The sequence below is a fragment of the Amblyomma maculatum genome, chromosome 11, assembly GCF_055883805.1.
Source record: "Amblyomma maculatum isolate TAMU_Amacu chromosome 11, ASM5588380v1, whole genome shotgun sequence".
NCBI lineage: Eukaryota > Metazoa > Arthropoda > Arachnida > Ixodida > Ixodidae > Amblyomma > Amblyomma maculatum.
Window position 1 is genome coordinate 22,025,687 of NC_139354.1, and position 26,515 is coordinate 22,052,201.

The 26,515-nt window shown below is 45.5% G+C and overlaps 1 protein-coding gene across 1 annotated transcript in view; it reads left to right on the top strand.

Moving 5' to 3' along the window:
• Positions 1 to 26,515, top strand: part of LOC146173084 (steroid hormone receptor ERR1-like) — a 112,827-nt gene extending 86,312 nt beyond the window's left edge. The window contains exons 4-9 of the mRNA XM_084584861.1: positions 520 to 636; positions 7,225 to 7,329; positions 8,074 to 8,244; positions 9,613 to 9,697; positions 10,827 to 11,017; positions 15,071 to 26,515. Of these exons, the coding sequence (XP_084440987.1) occupies positions 520 to 636; positions 7,225 to 7,329; positions 8,074 to 8,244; positions 9,613 to 9,697; positions 10,827 to 11,017; positions 15,071 to 15,450 (1,049 nt within the window). The 3' untranslated portion in view covers positions 15,451 to 26,515. The remainder of the gene's footprint in view (positions 1 to 519; positions 637 to 7,224; positions 7,330 to 8,073; positions 8,245 to 9,612; positions 9,698 to 10,826; positions 11,018 to 15,070) is intronic.

Genomic DNA, 26,515 nt, shown 5'->3' on the forward strand with positions numbered 1-26,515 from the left:
CAAAATTGTGTTTTTTATTTTCCTGCACCAATTTCGTGGTTATGAAAGCTATTGCGAAGCCAAAGAATTACACATCTTCTAACAGTATCACCCATGCAACATTCTAACTGCATCTGCCTGAAGCAGTTTGTTCTCTGTCGACTTAAGGTTGACACCACAGACACTATATGGCTCGTGGACAAACTGCACAGAATTACTGGGATGTCCAAGTGTCTGTTGAGCGGGCCATTTTAATTTTGTCACAGAAAGGGCCCCACATTCGACCCTGGCTAGGAGCCAGAGTTGCGTCAGTTTTGGTTTCCTTGTGGTTTTGGCATTGAAGCCGCGTTACGGCTGCTTTCCTCTGCTTGTACAAGACCAGGGTTGCGCTAATCTCTCGCATCTCGGCACAGGACTAGCCCGGAGGCCGTGATTTGCCGCAGCTGCTCTTTACACGTTTTTGCTGTAGTTTGCTCGGTTGAACCAGCCTGCTTGACTGAATTGCTTTCTCCCCTCCTCCCCCCTCTCATTGCCACACAGGCAACATCGAGTACACGTGTCCCGCGTCAAGTGACTGCGAGATCAACAAGCGTCGGCGCAAGGCATGCCAGGCCTGCCGGTTCCAGAAGTGCCTCAAGATGGGCATGCTCAAGGAAGGTGAGCATCTCGTGCCGCGCCCATGTCTTCATCCGTACTTAAGACGGGTTGTTTTTGTGGCAACTACAGTTGGTAGACTGGGTACTTCCTGCCTTTTATTTGCATCACCAGAATGCGTTCGTGGGTTTGCGGTGTGAAAGAGCGCAGATGAGAAAAAGACTCGAACTGTTCTTTTTTTTCCACCTTTAGGGCAAAGGAGCGAAAGCAGTTGATATGTTGTTCATGTTAGCACCCTCACTCCAGCCACATACTTACTTAGACTTGACTCTGTTGGATTGAGCCCACTTGTCATGCGTGGAACCAGGTCAGTAGCTGTGGATATGTCAGGTTAGTTTCTTTACCAGGGGCTGGCTCGCTGGGCTTTCTCAGCAAGGTGCACTTAAATCAGCTTCGTGTGATGCATGGGAATCGCTTTATTGTCTGGTGATGGCTGGAACCAAAGCCAGTTGCAATTCTGAGGGTGCATTATATCAGATGTTCTTTACTCGTCAGACATAAGCGTGCACAAATACAGTCAAACCTCGATATAACGAACACGCATATAATGAATTATTGAATATATCGAACTCTTCCTAAATATTTTTGTCAAACACATGTATTTTTAACTTCCCATAGCGAACGCGGTTCGGCATAAAACGGATATTACGAACTTCGCGACGCCAAGCACTACCCCACTTTAATAGCAGGAGGCAGGCTTCGTTGCACTACATGTATGTTGTGCAGCGCAGCAAACGTTCAGGACTACCTCGCAGGTGCTGACAGTGCCCCAGATGCCACGATGACATTGGGAGTTGACAGCCAAAGAAATCTATGGCCTCCGAGATCACCCCCGCGTGCCTGTTTGTTCGCGTGGAGGTGATCTCGGAGGCCATAAGAAATCGTTCGCATCTTACAATCGCTGACAGCGCCGCTTCAGTAGCGGCGGCAGCGGCGCGATCGAATGTTGCTTTTGTCATTTTGGCTTTTGCGTCTTTCGCGTTTTTTGGTTTTAGTGTTAGCAGCGGCGTTGTGGCGCGGCCGTCGTAGCGTTTGGCAGAGGCTGCGTCTGTTGTCGTGTCGAGTGTGGTGCGCGGGTGTGCGTAGTGCTGTGATGGCGGTGAACGTGAAAAAAAGAGCAGCTCTGACGTTAAAGACCAAGCTCAAGATAAAATCGGGGCCTTCAAGACAGTTTACAAGAGGAGACTGATTGACACTCTTCTCGTAAAGCTTCTTATGAAGCAGGACTTGAAGATCGACTTGCTGGGAGCATTAAAGTGGCATGGGACAGCATGAAAGGCGAAACGATTGCCAACTGCTTTCGGCACGCAGGTTTTGTTCCAGCAGAGGCCCATGCATCAAGTGATGATGGGGACGATCCCGACGAATCAGAAGCAGAGCTCCGCGAGCTCGATGAGCCTGGAACGATTTTTCGCGTTTTGTTGGTGACATGCCCGCAACAATGACTGTAGAGGACTTTGTAGGCGGCGACGACATCGCGGCGACCACGGCTGTACTGACGGACGCCGAAATCGCTGTGGAAGTTTCTGAACATCCCGCAGACGAAGCTCAGGCTGACCCTGCAGACGATGAGAACTTTCCGACTTCACAAGAAGCGCTTGCTGCATTGGATTTACTGCGCCGTCACTGCAGTGCTGTTGACAGCAGTGGGTTTGCCCTTGTTGAGTGTTTGCAAACTGTGGAACAGGGCGTGATATGGAACGCTATCAACTCAAAAAAGCGGGCTGCGATAGCGCAGTTCTTTGCGCGTAAATAAATGCACGTGACCCAAGTAGGCACCCTCCGAGTTGCGTGCCTTCTCTGATTGAATTTTGCTGCTCTTTGATGCATTTTCGATGAAATTTTATATTACGAATTATGCACAGAGCGAACTATTTTCCTATTTTTTAATTGTTCGTTATAACGAGGTTTCACTGTAGCCGATGTTGTCAAGCCTGGGTAACTTTTCCTGCCCTAATGCTCATTCGACGGGTTCTTGCTAGGTTAGTGTAGAAACGCTGTTCGAGGTTCACACGGGCCAGGCTTACATGAACCATACAAACGCACGCAGCATGTTTCCAAGATTTAACTATTTCTTGGTGGTAACACTAGTGCCTGGATGAGACGTTTATTGTGCCGAGAACAGAGCAGGTGAAAGCCGAGTAGTATTTGTTCTGTTTCTAAACTGTCACAGTCGATAAATACATATAGTGGGACTCTCGAATCCGTCAAACAAAGTCTCTGTAGTGGTTCAAACGGAACGGAACTTGCGTGAGAACTGGCGTAGCTTTTAGTAGTGTGTGCAGAGTAGTAGGCTAGCAAAGCAGGAAGGAGCCGACTGTAGGATGCCAGAATTCAGTATACTGTACAAGTGCACAGAATGGGTCAGGGAGAATGGCTTGGCCGCTGACCAGCAACCTGTCTCCATTCCGTAGTAGTATTCTGAGTGCGTCAGATGGAAAGCAAAAGTTTTGTAGGTTTCATGTACTCCTGGAGACTAAGGAGAGAAAGCAAACATGTTTTTAGGGTGTGCCTTCTGGCTCTTTATGAAAGGTCTTGTTAGGGAGTTTTAGCATGCGGTTGCGGTTGCTGATCCTCCTTGTACCTTGCATTGCAGAGAAACAGGCGGTGGTGAGCACTGATTTTAGGGTTTTAGTTCTGCTCTGCATTTTTTGAAGGAGAGAATGCAAACGTGTTCTAGGGTGTGCCTTGTGGCTCTTTAAGAAAGTTCTTGTTAGGGAACTTTAGCATGCAGTTGCTGTTGCTGATCCTATTTGTACCTTGTCACGCAGAGAAACAGGCTGTGGTGAGCGTTGATGGCATAGCTTTAATTCCATCTGCTCTGTACTTTTTTGGAGGCCCTTTCAATAGCATCTCTAGGCGCACGTCCTTGGAGAGCTAGTACTAGAATGGAGACAGTGCAACGTTTGTGCACAGCGGACACCTTTTGCGACCGGCAGAGAAGTCTCTTGGTCTCACAACTTGCCAAAGAGGCGTGCTGCCATCTGGATGGAGAGCTGCCCGTGTAGCCGCACAAGAAGAGAGTACTAATGCGCCACGGCCTTGAAAGTGATGGGCTGGGAAAGGCCGGGCCTTGGAGAACCTGTCCGAATATTTATATACCTGCAGCAGCCGTGGTGGCCTCGCAACAACAGCTGGGATTTTGGAATGGGGCCGATGCATCTTCCGAAGCTATTCTTCCTCTCCTCCCCTCTGTGTGCGAGCAATGTGTGCCCCGGTGAGGGAAGGGGTTGTATCTGGCCGCCCTCCTCACATTTTTTCTCTCTCTTCTAGCAGTGGAAAGGGAAGTGGGGGAAGGGGGAGGAGAACACGACAAGGGCTCAAAGGGTTGCGACCTGGCGCAGTGCCAAGAGCCTGTTTTGCGGCGGCTGGTTGTTGGTTCCGCAAACAGAACGATGCAGCTTGCTTATGCGCGCTACCTCTCTGCTTTCATCTCCTCCCCCTCCTTCTCTTTGTCATTTTTGGTCTCTGCTTTAAGCAGCTGCCGTGGCGCGACAGTTTTTGCGGGAGGCAGCTCAGCTGCTGCTTCAATGCATGTTGTTGTTGTCCTGTGTGCGGGGAGATGGGCTTTTGGCTTGTTTTCGTTTCTTCTTTTCACTCTCTCTATTTCATTCACTTCTTTCTAACCCTTCCCGAATTGCTGCTGTCGAGGCCTTGGGGTTTCGTGAGGACACTTGTCACGCATCTGACCTTGGTCTCTCGGGTCTGTACCGTGAGCTCGTTTTAGTTGCTGGTGCTGATGATGTCGCAACAAGCCACCAAATCTGGCCGCCCTGCCGCTGTGTGCTTGGGACTAACTTGGCACCATGGCCAAATTTGGAGTGATTCCATTCGTCTCTCTTTCTTCTTCCCTATCAGGCCTGGAATGATGGCAGAATCTCGGAAACTGGTAAAGAGTGGAGTGAAGTCCAGATGGGAAAGGGCGCAGTACACAGATGAGCACAGTGCCTGCGATGGGAGAGCTGTCACTCCACAATCAGCTCTGGTAGCTGAGTGTGGGACTCAGGATGTTACAATTGGAAGCTCTAATGTTCTCCTGCTAGCCAACAAGGATGCTCCTCACAGGTTGAACATGCCGTGCGTAATTGTGCTTTCACGAGGTGAAAGGATTGAGGGCACTGTACAGCTGCCTGACCAGGGGCAGAAGTGCTGTTCCATTTGCTTCATTCTGCTCCAAACTGCTTTTCTTGCTCCATCCTGCTCCAAAACGTAATAGTATTTCTCCAAAACTGCTCCGAACCGGCTTCCTCGACATTCTGCCATCAAATTTAGGAGAACGCGGTTTTTTGTTGCACGGGGGGCTATTAATAATATTTCCTCCAAAAATGTGATTCGATGGAAACTTGATCAAGTGGCAGTGAGAAGCAATTGGAGCAGTGGCATGCTGCGTGTGCACGCTCTATGGGCCGCTTTAGTCAAAACAAAACAAGCTGTAGTCCACCTCACGCTGAGTCTAAGTACGTATAAAAGTTTCATAAACTAGGAAAGCATAGAGCATAACAAATTTGCAAGTAAGTTTAAAAAAGTCGCAACAAGCGATTGGAGGAAAATAATTTCGAAAAATATTTTGTGCCCTTGACATAAAACCTTTTCCAAGCCTCTTGAATTGCCGGTGGTGAGAGAAATGGGTGAAGGAGTCATGCAGGTGCCTCGAGCCGTTAGGGAAGTTGTCACACAGCACAGAACAAGTGTACTTGTTCTAAAGGTGCCGTCTATCCTCCCTGAAGGTACTGCTGACCAAAAAGGATATGCACAAGGAGAGTAGAAATGTGCTGGTCAATGATGTGAACTCCAAACTAGTGATGGTACTTGAGCATATCAAGGTGATGGACTCCACGTGTCAGCCTATCATGCAAAAATAGTCAGACTTAGTTGTCATGATGTGTAGAACGAAGCATTTGGTTTGCTGCTAGTCTTTTTCAAATTGTTCCACAAGCCATTTGTGTAAATTTTAATTAACTGTACATGTTTTCGTTGTTTGTCTTGTCTTGTCAGAGATGCAGATGTAGTCAGCAAAGCGTTGAAAGTTGAATAGAAAGGAATCAAATTGGGTATCTTTGTGCGTCAGAAACAAAAACTTGCAATTATTAAAACCGTTTGACGCTAGAAACATGCTCTGAAACATAATTTGAATTCTCCAAACTCTCGTTTTATTGCTCCAAAGCTGCTCGAAATTGGAATTGGCTTTATAGATACTGCACTCTGAGCTGCTCAAAAATGCTCGAGCCTGCTTCTGCACCTGTGTCTCTCTCGTTTGTTTACACCCAGGAAAAGCAAAAAAAATCTGGACGTACGTTTGTTTCCTTTCTCTCCCTAAGGGGATTCGAGGCAAATAGAAGTTGACACGCATTGTTAGGGTACTGCTTTCTCTCCAACTGGACTGTCATAAACAAGGCAAGAGGCCTCAAAATGAAGCCAAGGTATCGCTGCCACATGTCGTTTCTGCAGGCAGGCCACAGTGACATCTGAGAAGGTTTACATGATGGGGACCGCTGAGGATTGGCTGCAGTGTCATTCAATGCCAAGTGATGACAGTGGGCTCCTTCTTGGTCTTGGATGTCATAAGTATAAATCTAATGGCAGGAAGAGGAGTGTCTTATTCTTTAGTCAGAGTTTTGATGGAAATAATAAATGTGTTTTTCTAAATATCAAACAAATGTGAGCATACCCATTAGAAACGTGAACTAAATTTTGGTCACATAAACGGGATGGAGTTGTTTTTTGTGTTCCTCTTGAGATGGCTAGGGGAGTAGATTAAGGCTGAGAGGAATAAGCAATGGAGTAAGAGTGCATGTTGGGCCTTCAAGCTGGAGTGGGTGCAGGCATGTCAAGTTACTAAGCAGTGTTAGTCCGCTGCTGAACCACGAGAATGATAGCTCGCTCCATGTTTGTAGCTGTGAAGGGTACATATCATAAGAAAACTCATTGCATTAGTATTCTTGTGAGATAAAAAGAGGCGTGGCACAAAATGAAATCTTTTGTGTTCTGTCTATTCTACTTCGTTTTCTCCCTTCTCTCGGTTCTATCCTCAGTTCTTCCCTTCAACAACATCATAAGTTAACAACTGTACGTCATCATTTCATCCTAATTTGTTTGGTGTATCCTTGACTTGTGACTGCCATGAGAATAAACTCTTCCTGGCATCTGAGGTCAGTGTCAGCAGAACTGTCCGGTTTCAGACACTGATAGATTTCAGTGTGTGTAGTGGCAACCTCAGCACTGTGTCAGAATTTATATCAACTCTCAGCCACCTGCATCCCCTCTGCCTTGCCTGTGTTTCTACAGCACGCAGTTTGTTGCATTTGCAAATGACTATCGCGTTCTCATTCTTGTTTGCTCTGCCCTTCCCCTTCTGTGTGTGCTAAGTTAGCCCAGTATTAGGGTATGTTGGCAATGTACTGATCCGGTGTAGGGCCAGACATTTCCGACACACTCCCAATATTGGCTTGATTGTGCTGCGTGGTTGTTGGCGCAAGCAAGAAGGTCGACCATGCGAGTCAGTGATACATTGTGTAGTCAAGCATTGTGTTTAAGATTCAGGAGTGGCTGCAGTGATTGATGAGCTGTGAATATTTCTGGAAATTGTTACAGGGGTCCGGTTAGACAGGGTTCGTGGCGGCCGCCAGAAGTACCGGCGCAGCACCGACGGCCCCTACCACGTCCAGGCGCTCACTCCAAAGAAGGTCTCTCTTGAAGGTCAGTCGAGCTGCCAAGGGGATATCGTTACAACACAGCTTTTTCTTTTTAGAAACAGTGGGTATAATAAAACCCTGCTCTAGTAAACTCGGGATATTGTAAAGTGTAACTGAAGTCCCAGCTCGTCTTTCATAGACAACTGTGCATTTTTCCCCCTTTATAATAAAGCAATTTTTTATAAATGTCTGTTATAGTAAAGTACGCCCGGCCACGGCAGCGTACTTCTCGCATAATGACAGCGCTGCATGCCCGCTACCTCACAATGTGAGGGAAATTTTTCTTCTTTGAAAAAAAGACAATATCTCAGTGTCTTTTTTTCTTTCATTGGCTTTGGCTCACTAGCTCTGAGGAGAAGCCACATTGCATTCATACTAAAAGGATGTACTACAAAAATTCTTATAACAGAAAAATAAAATTGCACAGAAGATGATAAGAGAGGGATTGAAGGTATTTTATAGTGTTCATTTTTTTTCATGAAGAAACAATCCACAGTGAGTAAGTAGCCATTTATTTACCAGACAGCATCTTCAGGGCCATGTCATCACCAACTGATATAGCAGAGACCCTGCTATAGCAAAGATTTTTGCCAGTCTGAGTGACTGTTATAAAGGGGTTCTACTGATTCTGTCACTTGTTTGAGTCACTGAGATGTGTGTTGGGCTTGTGCCATTCCCCTGTTGTCTTTTGTGCCTCGGGCATCCAGGACCTGACAGTGTAGGTTTTTGTCCCACCACTGGTGTGCAGACAATGTGATAATCTCGGCGCTGGTGCATTGTGAGCCGGAACCACTGCTGGCGATAACCAATGGGTCGTCGTCACCCCCCCTTGACGGCCATTTCAAGACGGTCAGCGTTCTGAGCGAGCTGGTCGACCGGGAGCTGGTGGCCACCATCTCCTGGGCCAAGCAGATACCCGGTGGGTGAGAAATGATGAGACAAATGTATAATTGCTCATTAGCCGTCTTCGTGTGACCTTTGTCGAAAAGTAATTCCAAAGATGGAGGCGAAACGAAGAGGTGTCCGTGTGCTGTGTGATGTCAGCGCATGTTAAAGATCTTCAGGTGGTCGAAACTACTCCGTAGCCCTCCTATGGCTCCCTCTCTTTCTCTATTTCTCTCTTTCCACTTTCACTCCTACCTTCCTCTCTGTGACAGATACTACACCTTTTCTTTCTGAACCAATTAGTTTTTTTTGGCTTATTCCGGTCATAACAATTATTGGTTATAACAGTGATGTTTTCGTGGCACTTCATTGTTGTCATAAGTGGGTTTGACTTTAATACGAGGCGCCCTTCATGTTTCGTGTTTGTTTTCTGTTTGAAAGCAAGTTTAAGACATGCAGCAACAGTAAGTGTGCAGCAATTTTTTAGTCTGCGCTTTTTTCCACTGTTCCCATGTAAATCTTCATAAACCACCTTTGGTCTCCATTTATTCAGGACTGTTTATGGACATCCATAGTAAACAAACATTCTCTCGCTCTCAGTGGCTACTGTGTTGCATTGTCTAAGGTGTTTGCATGTCTTATTATAACACTGTAGCAGTGTGCAGTTCCTTAAATTTAAGGCTGGTGAACCTTTCTTACCTTTCAGCAAGGAGGATGTTATTTAACCCTTAATTCCACTTAAACTGCATGCATGTTTTGCATGCATGCAGTTAGTAAATATTTTTTAGAATGGTGTAGAAATTGAACGGTGTCACTTTGCAAGCCGTTTTGGTTACTGGTCTCGTGGAAAAAAAAAAAGAAAATCTAGGGTATTCATTTGTGGCAATAACTGTGAAGATTTTAAATGTCATCTCTACAAAACTAAAAAGCTGCACACATTTACATTTTTTTTTTCCACCGAAATTATCTGCGCAATACCATGCTCCTGCTCTTCCAAAAACGTGCAGACCATCAGGCCAGTTTATTAATTTAAGAACAAATATGCTGAATGACTAATTTGAGAGTTAAGCATTATTTAGCAAAGTATGGTGCGGTCTTTGTCAAAAGTTCGGAGCCCAAGGGGTTTGCTTCTGAATTGCAGTGCAATCTATCCTCCGCATTCCAAATCTGCTGAAGGTAACAAGATTTATTTTCTGCCCCATCCAATGGGTAAGGACATCCACGAATGTTGTAAGGGCCCGACTGCACAGCTTAGAAGAAAGCCCCTCTGGGCCCCTAACTTTCGACGAAGACTGTATGTAGACATACCATTGTTAATTTGGTGGTGCTTGAAGCAAGCAGGACAAATACGTTTTGTTGCCGTACGAAGGGTTAATTTCTCTCTCTTTTGGCTGGATGCTAGGCTTCACCGACCTGACGCTCAATGACCAGATGCGTCTTCTACAGACCACCTGGGCGGAGATCCTCTCTCTGGCATTGGCCTACAGGTGAGGCATTTGGCAGCAAGTTTATCTAGGGGTGTTGAGCACCATCAAAACACCTTTTAAATGGTGTTTCCTGAACACCCCCTTCCCTGATATTTTCAATAAAAGGGTTTCTTTAAAAAAAAAAAAAAAACACTCAAGTAAAAGGGTGTTTTTTTTTTTTTTTTTTTGTTTAAGAAACCCATTTGTTGAAATATTTCGGGGGAGGGGTGGTTTTTAGAGAACACCTTTTTGTCTGAGTGTGTCTTGTGTTAGTGGATGTCACTGGACCACCGCTTGGTACTCTCTCATGCATACTAGTTTGTACAGGACAGGGAGTAGTAAGCTGTTAAATATTGAGGGTTTAATCATGTTTCACTGAACAGTCTTGGTCTGCTTTATTTATGGGACCCTTCAAATTGGTCTGTTATGTTTCATGTCCAAAGAGCACCTAATTGCTTTGAAATTTATTTGAATGCAGTATAGAATGGTTTGCTGATAACCGAAGTCAACCTTTCTCTTAACACTGTAACAGAATCAGTATTACCATTCCGTGCCGGCACGAGTTAATCTCTCATGCATTGTTTGAGTAAATACAGTAGTTGTTTTTATATGGCACTGAATGGAAATATCGAACTAAGCAAGACGAATGGATTATTCTCGGGAACAGTACTATACCAGTGTTTTTTCGCATTCGAAAATTTTCAATCCATTCAGTAATTTTTGAATATTTGGAAATTTCGAATGTCAGTATCTTGAATAAAAATACAAATCTAATGACAAACATATTCGATTCCTATTCGAAAGTTTGCAATATTTGCACACTTTTGCCTACTTGCTATCGGGTGACACTAACCTGTCGGTCTGACCTGACGTACCAATTTCCTTCAGCGTCCATTTGAGCAGTGGTCCTAAGAATCGTCTGGTTGATTTGTAGAAACTGCAGAAGAAGCAACTTAATTAGGCATGCTTAATTGAATGCATTTGAAACATAATTCAGTCTTCCGTTTAATGACAGTGTCCTGTGTATTAAATAGCCCATTTTGCAGCATGCTGTTGCGTGTTTTGAACAGAGGGCTGAGTGGAAAAAGTTTTTTTTTTTTTCCATCAGAACGAAAAACACATCCCCCCACTGTTACGGTTGGCGATGCAGGTCTTGCCACCTGAGCCCGCCGACGCGGCTCATGTTCGCCTCGGACCTGCTTGTGGATGAGCGGCAGGCGGCTGAATGTCGCGCAGAGGAGCTCTTTCTGCACACGGCCCACCTGGTGAAGCGGCTCGAGGCTCTCTCGGTGTCGCGCATGGAGTTCCTCGCCCTCAAGGCCCTGCTGCTCACCAATGCCGGTCAGTGAGAGTTTACGACAGCCCATAGGGAGCGGTAACAGCTCACCATGACGTTGGCGCAGTCCAGCAGCTGGGCGCGAGGTGCCCGTTGATATATTAGTTATATGTTGATTAGCAATTAGACCAAATTTTGCTAATTACTGCCACACATTTTTGTTTACTATTTTGGCATTAATTTATGATAAAGAAAATGATGTTATACATGAATTTCCTAAACTTTAGCTTGTGCAGTGGACTTTTTGAAATGTGTGCATGTTTCTAAAAGAGATCTTTCGAGAAATTATCGTAATGGTCCGTAAGAGACGGATATGCTATTTCGCTACATCTTCTCTTCCTGATTAGATACCTGAAACGTAAATGCATATTTGAAGTCGACATTCTATTCGGCACTTGCATGCTAAGTTTCAGCAAGATATGTTGAAAAATAAAGAAGAAGTATTTAAGACCCTTATCTCCCCTTAATATGGAGCCCTTTACAAAAGAGCTTCTCTTTCATTTTCCTGCAATTCACTCCCTGCTTTATTCCTTTTGTGCCTAAGATGTTGAGAGATTGTTTCTGGGCTTTCTTCTGTTCTTAATCAGTTATGGTTAATTAGAACAGAATCTTAGTGATACGTAGAGTCACGGAGAGTATTGTCATATAGGGTTGACGCTGCCGTGTCATAGCGCACGAGCAGGTTAACACGGCATTGAAAAGAACCCTCTGCTGAAGTCGGCAGCGGCGATAGCACCATTCGGGCTCTGCCGTCATCAAATGGAATGATTTTCACTCTCAGCTGTGCTCAGTTGAAAGGCTGTGAAGAACTATTTACTGTAAGACACAGAAGTCACCCACTGCTAGCTAGAGCAACGTAGATGCCTTCTGCATGGCTGCTCTTGCTTAAGACAAATCCAGCCGCTTGTTGTTTCACAAGCAAAATGATAAAGCCACGTGCTGGTGGTCCTGCGTGTAAACAAACGTTACAGAGCTTAGCACCAGCATTCCTGTTATCAAAAACAGACAAAATTCATGTGTAAAAGCGCAGAAAGTGCGTTCGCACGGTGTCAACTATGCGACTGGAATGCGACAACAGCAACGTACGAGCGACACGCCCCTGTTCACCATTCACTTGCGCCTCTGGCTGTGTGCAGGCTGTGCCCAGGCCCTCCCTTATGTGATGTCCCTGACGGGACGTCTAGGGAATCAATAAATGATAAATGATGGTGACTCTGCAGCGGGTGTTCATTGTGCCTTGGTGATGAGCAGATTGAGGACAGAGTTGCGAGTGAGTCGTTTGCACATTCATATGCTATTATCAATAGTGGCACAAGAGAGAGTGTTCGTCGGAAATTCAGCAGATTGCGTGCAGTATACTCGGACCAGGCAATATTGCGAATTAATGTCATATTGGAATTTGTATAAACCGTGTCTGTATCGTCAAGGTTCTGCCGATTATTATTCAGAGAAGAATGAATCCCCCCTGTAGATGCCACATTTCAAATTCTTGCAAAGACCTGTCAGGCAGGGGAAAATTATAGTGGTTGAAAAAAAGAAGCTACCCTGCCAAAGTATGCATACTTGTTTTTCCAACTAAAATCAACTAAATGGCGTCATCTCCAGGCTGTACGCATTCTTTTTTGGAAATGTACAGAGGAATTGGCCCCAACATCTGTGTGAACGTTGGACGGACGTTGGCTGCCTTCAATAGCGAGAGGCCTGAAAATCCGCTGTCTCCATCATCTCTAAGTACAAATTGTTTTTGCCAATAATAACTACAGTAGAATCTCGGTGATACGAAATTCAAAGAGAGACTAAATTTTCATATCACCCGAAATTTCGTATCACCAAAAAACGAGCAAAATCTGTTTTGAAGCCTTCCAACAGGTACAAAATATTTATTTTCGTTGAAAGAAATCACGTATATCCTTCTGCACCTTCTTTTCCACGAGATCTGATAACAGAGTTTTAAAAACTGAAAAATTGGGCCACTGTCTTCTCCTGCACAGACTCGGAGGTCACGGTGTGTCGACGTCAAGTTAATTCCAGACATCGATGGGAATCGGGTCTGGCACTTGCGAGGCAGTAGCCACAGCGGATTTGAAAACCCCACACTTCGCGAAACAATTGGCGATGGTCGTAGGAACGACGCGATCCCAGGCAATTGCAAGAAAATGCACAGCGTCCAGAAAAGTAATCTGGAGATTCGCGTTCTTCCTTTCAATCTTCGCGAGGAGGCGGCGCACCAACAAAGCTTTGAAATGGTGCTTAACATTCCTTATAATCCCAGCATCCAGTGGTTGCAAATGACTTGTTGCGTTCGGGTGCAGGAACACCACCTTAACACTCTGTAGTGTCATTTGTTTTGGATGGGCGGTGCACTGGTCCAGCAGCAAAACTATTTTTCTGTTGTGGCAAGACATCTTGCGGTCGAGGTACGTGACGAATTCCATAAACAAAGAAGACGTCATCCATGCTTTTTTGTTCACCTTGTAGACACAGGGCAATCGACCCGCTGCCTTAAAGCATCGGAGCTTTTGATATTTGCCAATGACTGTCAGTGGCATCTTTTCCGATTCGTCGGCATTGCAACAAAACAAAACTGTGATACGTTGTTTGCTCTTTTGTCCGCCCCGGCAGGCATCGCCTTTAAAGCACAAACTTTTTTCGGGCTGGAGATTGTAAAACAGCCCTGCTTCATCTACATTAAAAACATCACGGGCCTCATATCCCGTTATGTAAGACGGCAGTGTGGTTGTCATCCAGTCTTCCACGGCGGGGGCGTCGACTTTTTTTCCTTCCCCACAAATTGTAGGAAAGATTATGACACACCTTGAACCGATGAATCCATCCACCGGAGGCCTGTGTGAGTGCGATGTCCGCTGCCTTCTCACGAAGCACTTTTCCGTCGATGTTGACGCCGGCCGCCGTGACCGCTTTGAACCACGTTAGAAGAACCTCTTACAACTTCACATGGTGGGCAGTTTTGGCTTCTTTAGAATTCATCGCGAAGTGCTGCACATTCTGCATAATTTGGTCGCACTGACCAACGATCGTTGACAACGTTGACAGCGGAAAGCCTAGCTCCTTGGCCATGTCAGTGCGCCTTTTCTTGGGCTCTTTGTCCACCTTATTTAAAATTTCCAATTTGTCTTTAAAGGTCAGCGCCTTTCTCTTCCGTGACATTGCAGTATGATGTACCTTTTCGCGTTGCCGAGATGATCACAAAACGAAGCGCTATTAACGCGGTGTCAGCCTCAACAAACGAGAAAACGAAGTAACGTGTAGCAACGTGTTGCCGCTGCAGCGGAGACTCTGGAAAGCGGAAGAGCGTGGCCTGCGGGGCGGCGGAGAAATGTGGAGAGGGCCGCAAGGCCGTGTGCACAACTAAAGAAAAAAAAAACAAAATGCGGGGGGGGGGGGGGGGGGGGCAAAGATATCGCCGCCTTCCTTCGCCAACTTCGCTGCTGCCGCGGATTGCCAAGTCGATTTTTTCCCGCTGTAATTTTTTTTTTCTTCTTTCGCGCGCGTGTGCGTGATCCGTGCTATCAGTGCTGCTCCGCTGCGCACGCTTTTCTCGCTGTGCATGTGTGTGTGGGCCTCGACCGGTCGTGATACCGAAGTTCGTATCACCTGTAGCGAAAAGAAAAAGTGTTCGGAACATCAGATTTTTTGCCCATTGAACGCAATGCAATTCGGCCGGGGAATTTTATGAATTCGTATCACACCAAATTTCATATCAGCCGAGTTCGTATCACCGAGATTCTACTGTAATTGTGGTAATAACCGTTGTACTTTTTCAGTTGCTTACTCCAATCCTTCCGGAAGCGCCGCAATTGTCTGGTGTGTTTTTCTTTTCCATAAAGAATAGGATAGTTTGGTCTGGGAGTGAGACATTAATTTTTAGTTTAATTTGCTGAAATTTTTAATTTTATATTCATTTATTGTTTCCAATGTTATAGTCGAGCTCCTGTCTCGTGCGGTGCAAATGTGTACTAAGTGCGGCCCTCGTAACATTGTATTTTCAGACCCCTGCCAAAAGCTATCTTCTACTTTCTTTCATGTCACTCGCGCAGATATTCACCTGGAGGATGCCTCGTCGGTACACAAGCTACGCGACACTGTCCTCCAGGGCCTGCATGACTGCGTGGCCGCGCAGCGTAGCTCTTCCACCGCGTCATCCTCCTCGTCCGGCGGCTCGGCCTCCTCGCCCAACTCGACACCCGTGTCAACGACGACGAGCTCCGCCAACAACTCCAATGGCGCTGCTGCGCAGCAAGCCGCCTCGCCGTCGGCTGTAGCGTCCCACTCGGGTCAGCTTCTGCTGTGCCTGCCCTTGATCCGGCAGCTGGACTCCGTGGTGCGCCGCTTCTGGAACGGTGTCCGACGGGACGGCACAGTGCCCATGAACAAGCTCTTTGTCGAGATGCTCGAGTCGCACTCGCTGGTGCGGTGAGGAAGGGGCCCTCCCTCCCCCTCTTAGTAGCCAAGGAGGAGCTTTAACCCAGGAGGCACAAACTATCGGCCCAATGTTGGCATAATGCTGGCAATGCACTGAACCCATGTTTGGTTGGACATTGCTAACTGAGTGCCAATATTGGCCTAATGGATTGTGCTGCCGGAGTTGTGTTGCTAGGTTGAGGTTGCGTGTGGCCCCATTTCTTCTTCCCTAGTTGTCCTGCCGTAATACGAGCCCTGGATGGGAGACGTGTTTGGAGACCGTGTGCCCCGCCCCGCCTTGGATACCTCATCCTCTGCGAGGTCCGCAAGTTTGTCTGGTCTCGCGGAGGCCTGGTAGTGATAGCATTTGAATTGCACTGGTCCGAGGTAGTAGTGTCTCGGAACTGTCTCGGAGCAGGGCTGCCATGAAGCAGCTCTGAGCTGGCTCGCTTCTGCTAGTGTTCACCTTCCACAGTACCGTATGAAGTTATAGTTGGAATAGAGAGCAGTCGTAGAGAAAGAGGAGATGTGGGGTAGCCTGTAGAAAGCTGGGCTAGTTGGGAGGAGGTAGATGGAGGGTGACCAGGGGGTGTTCCATTGGAAATGACGGCAAATGACTCCTGAGCTACTGCTTTGTGCTGCTGCTGCTTCCAAGGTGCCGAGTCGGAGGTCCTCAAATTGGCATGACCAAAAACCATTGACATGCTGTGGAAAGCATAGATTACAGATTTGGAAGGCTTGGTGCTTTGGCACCCTTGTGCATTGGGCACTGCCACATAATCGGTCAGATTGCGGTAAATCATTTTCTGATGGATTACGTGTAGGTTTAGTGAACTAGGCAGTATGTGCATATAGTAGTAACTGTTGTCTAGGTGTTTTAGGGGCAGTGCTGAAGGCAATGTAGTAAGGGCTTGTATAGAGTGTGGCATCACGATTGTGAATGCTATGACTAGGTATTTCTTGCCGAAACTTCGTATAAATTCGTGGTGCCATTTTGAAGTAGTTTTTACCTAATGCTGCACGTGGTTGGGAAAAGTGTTCTTTTCTCTTATTTTACCTGGAGTTACGGATGCCACTGTTTGCCGCAGTATGGAAAAACAAATTTTTATAAATAAAGGTGGCGCCATCTCTTGATGTAAAAATGAAATGCCTGCCAGGGGGCTGTCTATAGAAGGAGGTACTGGAGCTTGTGTAGCAGATACCTAGCTTTTGAGGAGAAAGGTGGCTACTTGTGTTTTGCTGCTGGGTCTTCTTTGTTTGGTATCACAGCTGCCGATGCTATGCTTCAACATACTTGGGAAAGAACTCGTAACAATGTGTAAACTTGAATCCACTTAGAAGCACTACCTCTCTGGGTCTCATGCCTTTCATCGTGAACAGTGTAACACATGGTAGGTTAATGGCATGTCGCAGATCATGGAAGATCGTAGTTGCACATTTTGGAGGATCCCAGGTCTTTCTCTGCAGGCTAGCAAATTAGAGCTTTTTCGGTTTGAGAGAGAGAGGGGGGTTGGGGACCTGGAGTCTCTTCAGTGAGGGCTGTTGAACACCTTGGCTGGCCGTTGCATCTGGTGGTGGTTGATCGGTGACAGTTATCCGGTGGAGGTTGGTATGGACGTTACGTGCAAGTGTTCTTCAGCTCTCAGCATAGCTGAAGCGAGTCTTCAATGTGCTGATGTAAAGGTGTGTGTTTAGGTTCGACTTTTTCAAACCTCAAAATGCATTGAAGTCTAAAGCTACACAAGCTCTCTTTGCGACCATCCCAGCAGCAGCTCACAGCAGTTGCTCATTCAAAACCAGGCAAAGATTGTAGCAAAAGTCATTCTTGAGTAGCCTCTAGGGCAACGGTCGTTGCTAGCGCAGCTTGTTAGGACGTCCTTGCGGGCGGGCACTTGGCACAGCTGCATAGCATTCGCACATTAGAGTGAGCACCTAGTGAGGACACGGAAGCATGCCCTTGGATAGAGGCGCGTGGGGCCACCTGTTGACGTTTAGTTGCGAGACTCTTGCGGTCGCATGGCTGGGCAGCAAAACATGCCGACATTCGACAGCGCAGATAGGTCGTTGTCGAGGCAGGGTTTCGTCGAGTAACTGCCGATCGACTAGAAATCTGGGCGTTCTTGGTGCCCTTGGCCCTGCCTGCTAAGAGCACGGTCTGTCATGTTGTGTTTCGAAGGGGGGGAGCTGGGGAACTTACTGTTTTTAGGTTCAGAAGCCTCTTTGTTTTGTTGACTGTTAGTGTTACCGAAGAAGGTTTGTTGTTACGTATTTGTAGTTAAAATGTGTGTGTGTGTGTTTGAAACTCGTGTGTGATCATGTGGAGAGGGTGAAGAGAGGCAAGGCCATGCCACTTGTTTGCACCGAGCACGTCGAGTTTTCGGAGCTGGGAGTGACGTCATCTGCACATCGATGCCGGTGAATCACAGCGACACCGTTGGGACAGTGACACAGGTGTGTCGTCTGCAGTGTAGCATCGACATCATCATCGGGTGTTGTGCGCTTGAATGTCAAGTTAGCTGGCTTTGAAATGGCCAGTTGAAAAATGGTAAATAAAGCCAAGAGCATGGAGCCTGAGGGACCGCCGCCTTTCAAGACATCCGGTGAGAGGTTCCCGAGCTGGCAGACGTCGCACACTGAAGCAGACGTCTCCGGATGTTTACGCAGCTGCCAGCGGAGTCATCAGCGAGTCAAGAACACTGTACGACGTAGCAGTTAGCCACGCATGACTGGATGTAAGACTGTCACGTCTTTTGTGCGTGGCTATTGTGGTTATGCCATTAAGTGAACCTGGTGCAACTTTTAATGTGCATTTAAGTTCCTTGCCCCATTTTCACCAATCGAGTGACTGTTTTTCTGTTTTCTTTTTTTCTTCTAGCAACGTTGTTAGCTTCACTGTAGCCATCTTGCATTTTCTTCAGTGCAGACGAGGTTGTTTTTTTTTCGTTCATTGTTTTTTTTCTCCCTCTATTGAATGTCACATCCTTGTTTGACATTTTCCTCTGCATTTCTGCTTACCTTTCTTGCCTCGTCACAGTCTTTTGCGAATGTGTATTAGACTGTAGTGGGCTGTATATGCATGATTTTTTTTTTGTTCATCCCTTCGTTGAATGTGGTCATTTCGAGCGAGTGAGCACGAATGTGGGAGTGGCGTGCGTCCCATCATTTTGAGTGCCAATGGGCCGACGACCTCGTTGAAACCTTTGACAGTGAATGTTCTTTCTTCGCACTTCTGGGAGCGTCATAGTGTGAAGGGCATTTTTGTCAGTTCTTTGCTCGCCATCTTTTTCCTACGTTGTTTGTTGTTCTTGCGTCGAATCATGAAAAAGTCTTAGGATTTGGTGAAGGTGGAGGTTTGGTTAGCAAAAGGGGGGAAGGCACTTTGAGACAGATGAAGAAACACGCATAGTTTTGCATTTTACGCCACAATTCATCTTAGGTTAGTCATTTTTCATGCGGCTTCTTGTGCCTGTGTGTGCGTATTTCTATGTGGATAAGAATTACTGATTTGTTATAGTTCATGCCACTCAATCAACTAGCTAGGTTTTCATTGGCTACTAGGTGGGGTTGGGGCCAGTGACAGAACTTTGCTTGGCTGTTATGACTGTAGTGCTTTTACTTTGCGACACCTATCAAATGAAATACGCTTTGGGTTCCCCTTTGTTGCATCTTTCACAATGCAATGATTCTAGGCTTTCACAACCCCCAAAGTTTAGTTCAATGCATAGGTAATATTAAATAACTACAGTGGAATGTCATCAATTTGAAGTTGCTGAATTAAAACCTGTGGATCATTTGGAATGATGCATTCCTGTCAGTGCCAAGTGTATCGAAAATGGTGCCCGTAATTCGAACTCTGCAAACAAAATTTTGGTCCTCTTCGAGCTTGAATTGGCGAGGCCTGGCTGTACTTTGGAGCGCACATTTGTTGAGACAGCTTGAATAAGCTTCTAATATTGCACCTTGTGGAATGGCAGCCCAGAAATTGTCGTCTCTCAAAGCTTTACAACCGATGGTGTCATTGACTCACGTTTGGTAGTGATACATATTGGCTCGTAGTATTGCGAACAGGACTTGAAAATTGTCTTTACTGTGTGGCTGGGTTTGCGTGCGGTTGGAGTATGCGTAAGACTACACTGGGGTCTTCTTAGTAATTTGCAAGCTCCGCTTTTGCTTCAGTAAGATTTCAGCATCAGTATACACAGCCATCAATGTTACTATGCTTAAGCTGTAGGGTAGCTGTTAATCTCTTAAGGCAAATGCAGTTTCAACAGCATAAGCCCACAAAACCTGAGATATGTTCTTCACTGCTAGAGTTTATAAATGTCCTGTGTGGGTGACATAGACAAGTACAGTCACGTACAGACTGGACTGTACAGTTCTAGGATTCAGTGAGGTTTTTTTTCTTGATGAGCAGTTGGCAGTCTGTGTTAACCGAAAATGTCACCTATTCATCACTTTCTGAGCTATCTGGTGATAGATGCGACAAGCAGCACACGCAGATTAATGCTAAAAAAACCTTTCAATTTGAGGCACTTTCCGTGTTTTGGGCCACTTTTTCCGGGTTGCCACGTGAGAGTCTATTGCAGAAACATTTAACTTTTAGGCATATGAGGCAAGAAAGTTCTGGCTTCCACGGTATCTTGTGCGCCTAAACCTAACTGCACCCAAACTGGATTCTGACAGTACTCACACTAAGCGTTATATATACCAGAACATTGTAATTGTGCGCAACACAGTGTTGTATGCTAGCTCTTCTTTTGTCCTGTGAAGGCTAGGATATTAGCAATGTATGTGCGTTAGCATGTTGTGGTCTTGGTGGCTCATCGAAGCACTAATGAAGCATTGACTTTAAACTGAAATTTTTTAAACATTGACACAACACATGAAAAAAAAAAAGGCAGTCAAAGCTGCAGCTTTCGTTTTCCAGTTTTCATTTTTCGCAACACATTCGTCGCATCCGAGATAAAGGGGGGCCCACTTCAGTAGTTGATGCCACCCCTTTACACCGCATCTGAAGAAACAAAATAAACACAAGTTTACTGAAAGCAGAACTAGTTGGTACGGTTCCATTATAATTCGAACAAGGGTTTATTATGAACAGTTACAGTATAAATGGTAACAATCCATTACTGTACATAACGAGGGCATATTTCCTTTAATTGCACATGTTGTTCATTTCTTTTTGTATTTCCTTGCTTTATGACACTTTCTGAAGATAAGTAAGCCTAATTTCATTTGTTCACTTACAAAAATGGAATATCGGTTAAGCTAGAAGTCATTGCCATGTTTTTATTCTATCCCGTTAAAGCATTTTTTTGTTGTTTTTTTTGCTGCAAACATTCTCTTCAGTCACTTACACCAGGGGCTGAGTACAGTTCTGCGCCTATATGCACATGGATGGGCAGCATGCATCACATACGCACATGCACGGTCATATGTGCATCATGTAAATCTGCATTGCCTAGCACAACATGGCTGGTTAAAGGAGGCCTTGTGACGTATGCGCACATGTGCATTACATGTAGATACAGGGGCACCTTATCGCACAAAATTTCATCATTCATTTAAAAGCAGCTCGACTCAAGAACTACACCTCCAACACTTCTCTTCCAGCACTGTGAGGGAAAGCTGTAGCTCCAGGGTAATTTCAGGCCTCTTATTTTTTTTTTTTTACTAATGCCTTCAGTAGGCTGTCGCTTGGCAGCCTTCTCAGGAAATGCATGCTTAAACTTGCTGACGGGTAAAAGGCAAGCCTTGAAAACTGGGGCGGCCTTTTAATGTCGGGTACTGCAAAGCCAAATGTTACTACATGACACAGTTGCTCTCTTGCATCTACTTAACTCGCAGCCCCATCTCAAGTGGAACTTTCTTTAAAACAAAAATTTTTTTTAATCCCATCAGCTTCTTCCTCTTGTTTCAGTTTTGTCTTGGGGGCAGCAACATTAAACTGAATGCCGGTGAAACTGTGGCCCAGTCAAACAGAAGGGCATGCCCCACAGTATATGTGCATTTCTGAACTTATCACAAAAAAAAGAGAAAAAAAGAAAAGAAACTGCTATGGGAAACTGAGTGTACCACACCCTGTATCACCTACAATAAACGAGTGGCTTGAATTAGACAGTGCTAGAGAGATTGTCTATCTGAACACTTGCAAAGGAAGGCTTTTGTGTCATCACGCTCGTGGTAGATCTGGTGTGGTTTTATTGACCTTTCCTCCGACTTCTGCCATCAATTTGACTTGAGTTAAACTATACATGAGCGTTGGACCTTTCACACTGGTGTCAGGGGTTGCACAAGGTGTTGTGCAAGTGGCTGCAGAAGTGACAGAGGTAGCAAGCAATGCAGAAATGACAGGGGTAGCGAGCCATGCAGAAATGACAGGGGTAGCAAGCAATGCAAGGGCAGTCAAGAAAACCTTCCCATTTTATGCAAGTTACAATTTGTGCAGGTTACCACTAAAACTTCTGAGAGCAGTTGTGCAGTGTAGGCTCGCTGCAGTCAGTGCATTGGGTGATGTGTAATTATATGAATTAAGTTCTCCATATTTTTCGTGCTGTTATAAAGAAGGCTCCAGTTTTGCGCTTTAAGCCTAATTTTCAGCACTGCCAGGTGAGCCGAGATGAACGTTTACTTTTGTGGGGCAGTATTTTTGCGACCCTGGCAATAGGGCAGAGCAATATTATCAACCGTGGAGTACAAATAATCCTTGAACGGCGTAATGTTCGTTAGCCTGAACGACCGACTCTACAAGCCATTGTTTCAAACAACCTTCCCAGACCTGACAACAGGGATTTCAGCACGTATTTAAATGTCTTTTCATGATGCTTTTTAGTGTTCATGTGCGAGACATTCATTGCTGTGCATGTGGTTCACAATTTATCTCATTGATCACTTGTCTCTCTGATATGCGCCGAGCTTGTGTGGTCTCAAGCGTGTGCCCAGAAAAGTGTGTAATCGAGGTTCCGAAAAGTCTTTGCTGGGGTTATCTTCGACTGTGGAAGGCCGTCTGCATGACGTTGATCTTGTTCATTAGGGGTTTACGGCATCCTACTTTTCCGAGTCAGACTTGTCCAAGCAACTTCCAGAGAGGTTTGCACTATGAGCATGGTGTACTAATTAGTGGCCCCTGATAACTGATGTCTGAATATAACTGCTGATGCACTGATGACGAAGAGACATACAAATTCTTCGAACTCCCGTACTTCTGGTTCCTCTTTGCCTAATTGAATTAAACTTAACTTAATTCAATTATCTTAAAGTTTTATTTAATTTCAATAGTACTACTAAACAGGATCCACAAATTTTTGCAGCTCTGCATTGAAAGCACTGTTACCAGGAAAATCCTAATTCTGAGCGTCCTTTCCTTGTTTGCATTTTTTTTTGCAAATTCTTCTTCGTCTTTATTACGGGTAGTGCCGCATTTCTTTTCTGGAGCAAAATAGTTTTTCACTGATATGTTCCATGCATAGAAAGAGTGCTGTGAATTGCGATTGTTTTAATTTAACCAGGGAGGAGTAGTCAAAACTTGTCCCGAAATATTACTTCCTGTGAGGTGTTTGAGTGCAAAGTCGCGAGGCATCGGGGCAAAAGGGGCCTACGAACCTGTCTATATTAGTGATGCAACAGTTGTATAGTTCAGGTGAAGCCATTGTATTTTGTTCGCGGTAGTCAACTCTTTGCTGTGCTCAAATTCCTAAAGTGTTGACGACACAGACAAGGGAACGCATGACACAAAAACAGTGGGCGTCGTTGCACAAAGTAGACATGCTCGTGGCATGCAGAGTCTACTGCGCGCTAGGTCAATTGCACTGGGCAGGGCTGAAGAGTGCTGACAGCAAGCATTGTAGTGGAGTCCACTGCCATTTGCTGGTGTATTGCATGGAGAGACTACAGCTAAGCTGAATGTGGTACTTCTCACTTTGATGGCTGTGAATTGCACTTTAACATTGCGGTGTCTTTTTTTTAGAAGATGACGCACAACTTTCGCACAGTGCACTACAATCGGCTAAAGATGATGGCGGTGCAGAAAATTTCTCCGGTTATGAGTTGCAGTTAGTTCATCTCTAGTGTTCACATGCAGGGTTGCTTGTGAATCTTCTTTACACGAAGATGATGATTGGCAGAAGCATACTTATATTTGTTGCGATGTTTAGTCATTGGTGTTTGACTCTTATTTGATGCTTGCTATCATATGGGAGAGTTCTTTATCTCCCTTGTCTATTGAATGTAGTACTTCCACTTTTTTTAAACGTGTGAGTTACCTGGCCAGTCGTGATTGGCTATGCAAGTTTTTTACTCTGCATTTTCATAGTGATAGGCAGCTGTGATGGATTGCCTTTGGCTCTTGGGATGGAGCTTAAGACATGCGGACATTGCGAGCGTCAGGTGTATGGGATTTTCAGAGGATGAGGCAAATCATTGCCCGGGCAGCCAGATTTGTACCGGTGTGCACTAACCCTAGCAACGAATTATGTCATAACATTGCTTGGATGCACATTACAGAACCACAAACTTTTAAATGTGTGCCATGCATTCGTATCTGCGCTAGGATTTGTGGCCTAAGAGTTGAAACTGCGTAACACCCTCCAAAGCTTGCGCGGCAAGCATTAGCAATAGGTTTGTCCTTGGCCTTTGTCCAGGCAGATCGTATTTGGTGATTTCGAGCATGTTGAGACGTCATAATTTGTAAGTAACACTTTCAACACCAATGCACTAGGATGTTCTTTTTCTGTAGTCGTTGGAGGTTGTTTACTTGCTATGATTCTGATAGTTTTGCTGATCTAGTGTGGGCCCATAAGCATTTATGTTTCTTACATCCATGGTCATGCTAAAATTTTCAACAGCAATACGATACTGTTCTTTCCCTTGTCCTCGTTTCCTCACTGCGCCAATGTTAGTGTGCCTCGTTTGTCGGTATGCTCGTGAGAGTTTTGCATTGGAACATGTCGTTTGTCTTTTATCGTTGATCTTGTTTCCCAAGACAGCATGCATTGTACATAGCGGCGAATTTCTAGAAAATCGCCTGTCATTTGTCCCTCAAAATCTCCGACATCACCACTGTGTCACACTGAAATTATATGTCGAGTCATGGCACTTTCTATTTTTTTGTCATCGCTGAGCACCGTACAGGTGGACTTGGCTTAGGTTCGGTAAGCAGCTGGAAAAAGCTGTTCAGTGTATGCAGTTTCTTCCCACACATTGTGATTTAGTCTGCATGGCAGTGTCTGCATGCGACAAACCCTTTTTGTTACACTAGTCTTCACCATGCCCGCAGCGGCCAGTCTTAGTCATTCATTGGCATGTAGACGGTGGTACATTTGACGCCCGACTGGTCTCCCAAGCTGCGCATGTATTTCCTTCGTCATTTTTATTCATTACACTGCCATTTAGAAATGGGGCATGCTGTGGCTTGCGAGGAAATTTTGGGGCCTCTTCGATCCATGTCTTTATTGTCGAAGGAGAACCATGCACGCCATTCTTCTTGCACTCACATTGCACTAAGCGGTACACGTGCTCTAGAAATTAGTGTTAGCACAATTGCTGTCTCAGGCTGTGACGCTTACTGCGTGCGCCACATTGCAGCTACTACGGCCGTGACATGTTCTGCATAGAGTCCGTGCAAATCCCCAGCCGTGAAAAAGTTAACTTCACGTCTGCATTACCTCGTTTTCACTTTCCTACGAGCTAGAGAAGCGCGCATGTTTATTTGTTTACATTATTTGTGGTGACAAAAGAAAAAGACTTGCATGTTTCCAACGCGCGCATAGTAGAGTCGGCGAGGCTTAGCAAGTGAATGCAACGCTGAGTCCTCGAGGAGCCTGACAGTCATCAGCCTGCTTAGCTTTGAAAGAGTTGGCACCAAAAAACAAGGAATTCTTGGCCGCTGATTATGTCAGTGATGGTAGGTTCGCATACTATGTCACTTTTTGGCTTGTGGTACGACCTTACAAAAGGAAATGTCCGGTGTTAGCATTGCACGTTGTCATGGTTAGTTAGTGGGCAGGACGTCGAGGGACGAAGCATGCTCTGGGTCTTTGCTGTTCGGTGGCAAGGAATGGTTCTCGTTCTTGCTTCGGTTTCAATTCTGCGTAACACGTGTACTTTTGGCCTTGCCAACACTGAATGACTTAGTTCTTGCATTACCTGCAGCAAAGCTGCGAGCCGATCAAGTGGAGCCACATGACTGAGTAAAAAACAAAAAAAGGGACCGAGCTTTCATCGTCTGTGGTTTGGATCTGAGTTTCTGGTGGCAGAGACTGCCTATGGCGTTCCCTCGTAAGATGAACTGAGTACCTGTCCGCGCTGTACACCTCGGTATATATTTCTTGCTTTTTTTTTCTGTTTCACTTGAAAACTGCGGGCAGACGATTGCACATTCGCCTGGCTGCCTTGTACGTCCATTGCTCTCTCTCTCTCTATCATTGCATCTAATCGTCATGTGCTTGCGTGAAGCGGACTTTTTTTTTTTTTCAAATTTCTTTCTGTATTTCAATTCAGGTGAGATCTAGTTGACGTGTCGCTGCTTCATGCATGTTCGGCCAGTCGGAGTGATGTTAGTTTCTTTTATAATTCACCTTCTGGTAGCCCTTACAGAGAACCACCTATTGTTTTCTCTCCTTCTGCTTCACGTTGGCTGAACGTTTTTTTTTTTTTTGTGTAGTACGCACATATTTCACATTGCTGGGATGTCACATACTTGGTCTAGCGCAGACACATGTCCCGTTGAAGGAGGAAATGCAAGGTTATCTTGGTTATCCTGCTTCCCATGGGGTGGCGCTCTGTCCACGGGATGAAAAACAGAAAAAAAGAGACGAGAGTGTGTGCGCGTTCTGTTTCCTTCAGTGCCTGCCATGTACATAAGTGTGCATGATGGTATGTGCCCAACAGCGTTAGTTTCTTTACTTTTCCCCCTTCAGTTGGGAGCCGCACAGTTTACTGTGTCGTCCTCCAGGTCACGGTGACACGTGTTCGTTGTTGTTATATAATAATTGATCAGAGACATGCGCGGAAAACAGAGGAGAAAGAATAAGAAATCGGAAGAAAGAAAACTGTTGGAAGCGAATAAAAAAGTATATATTATA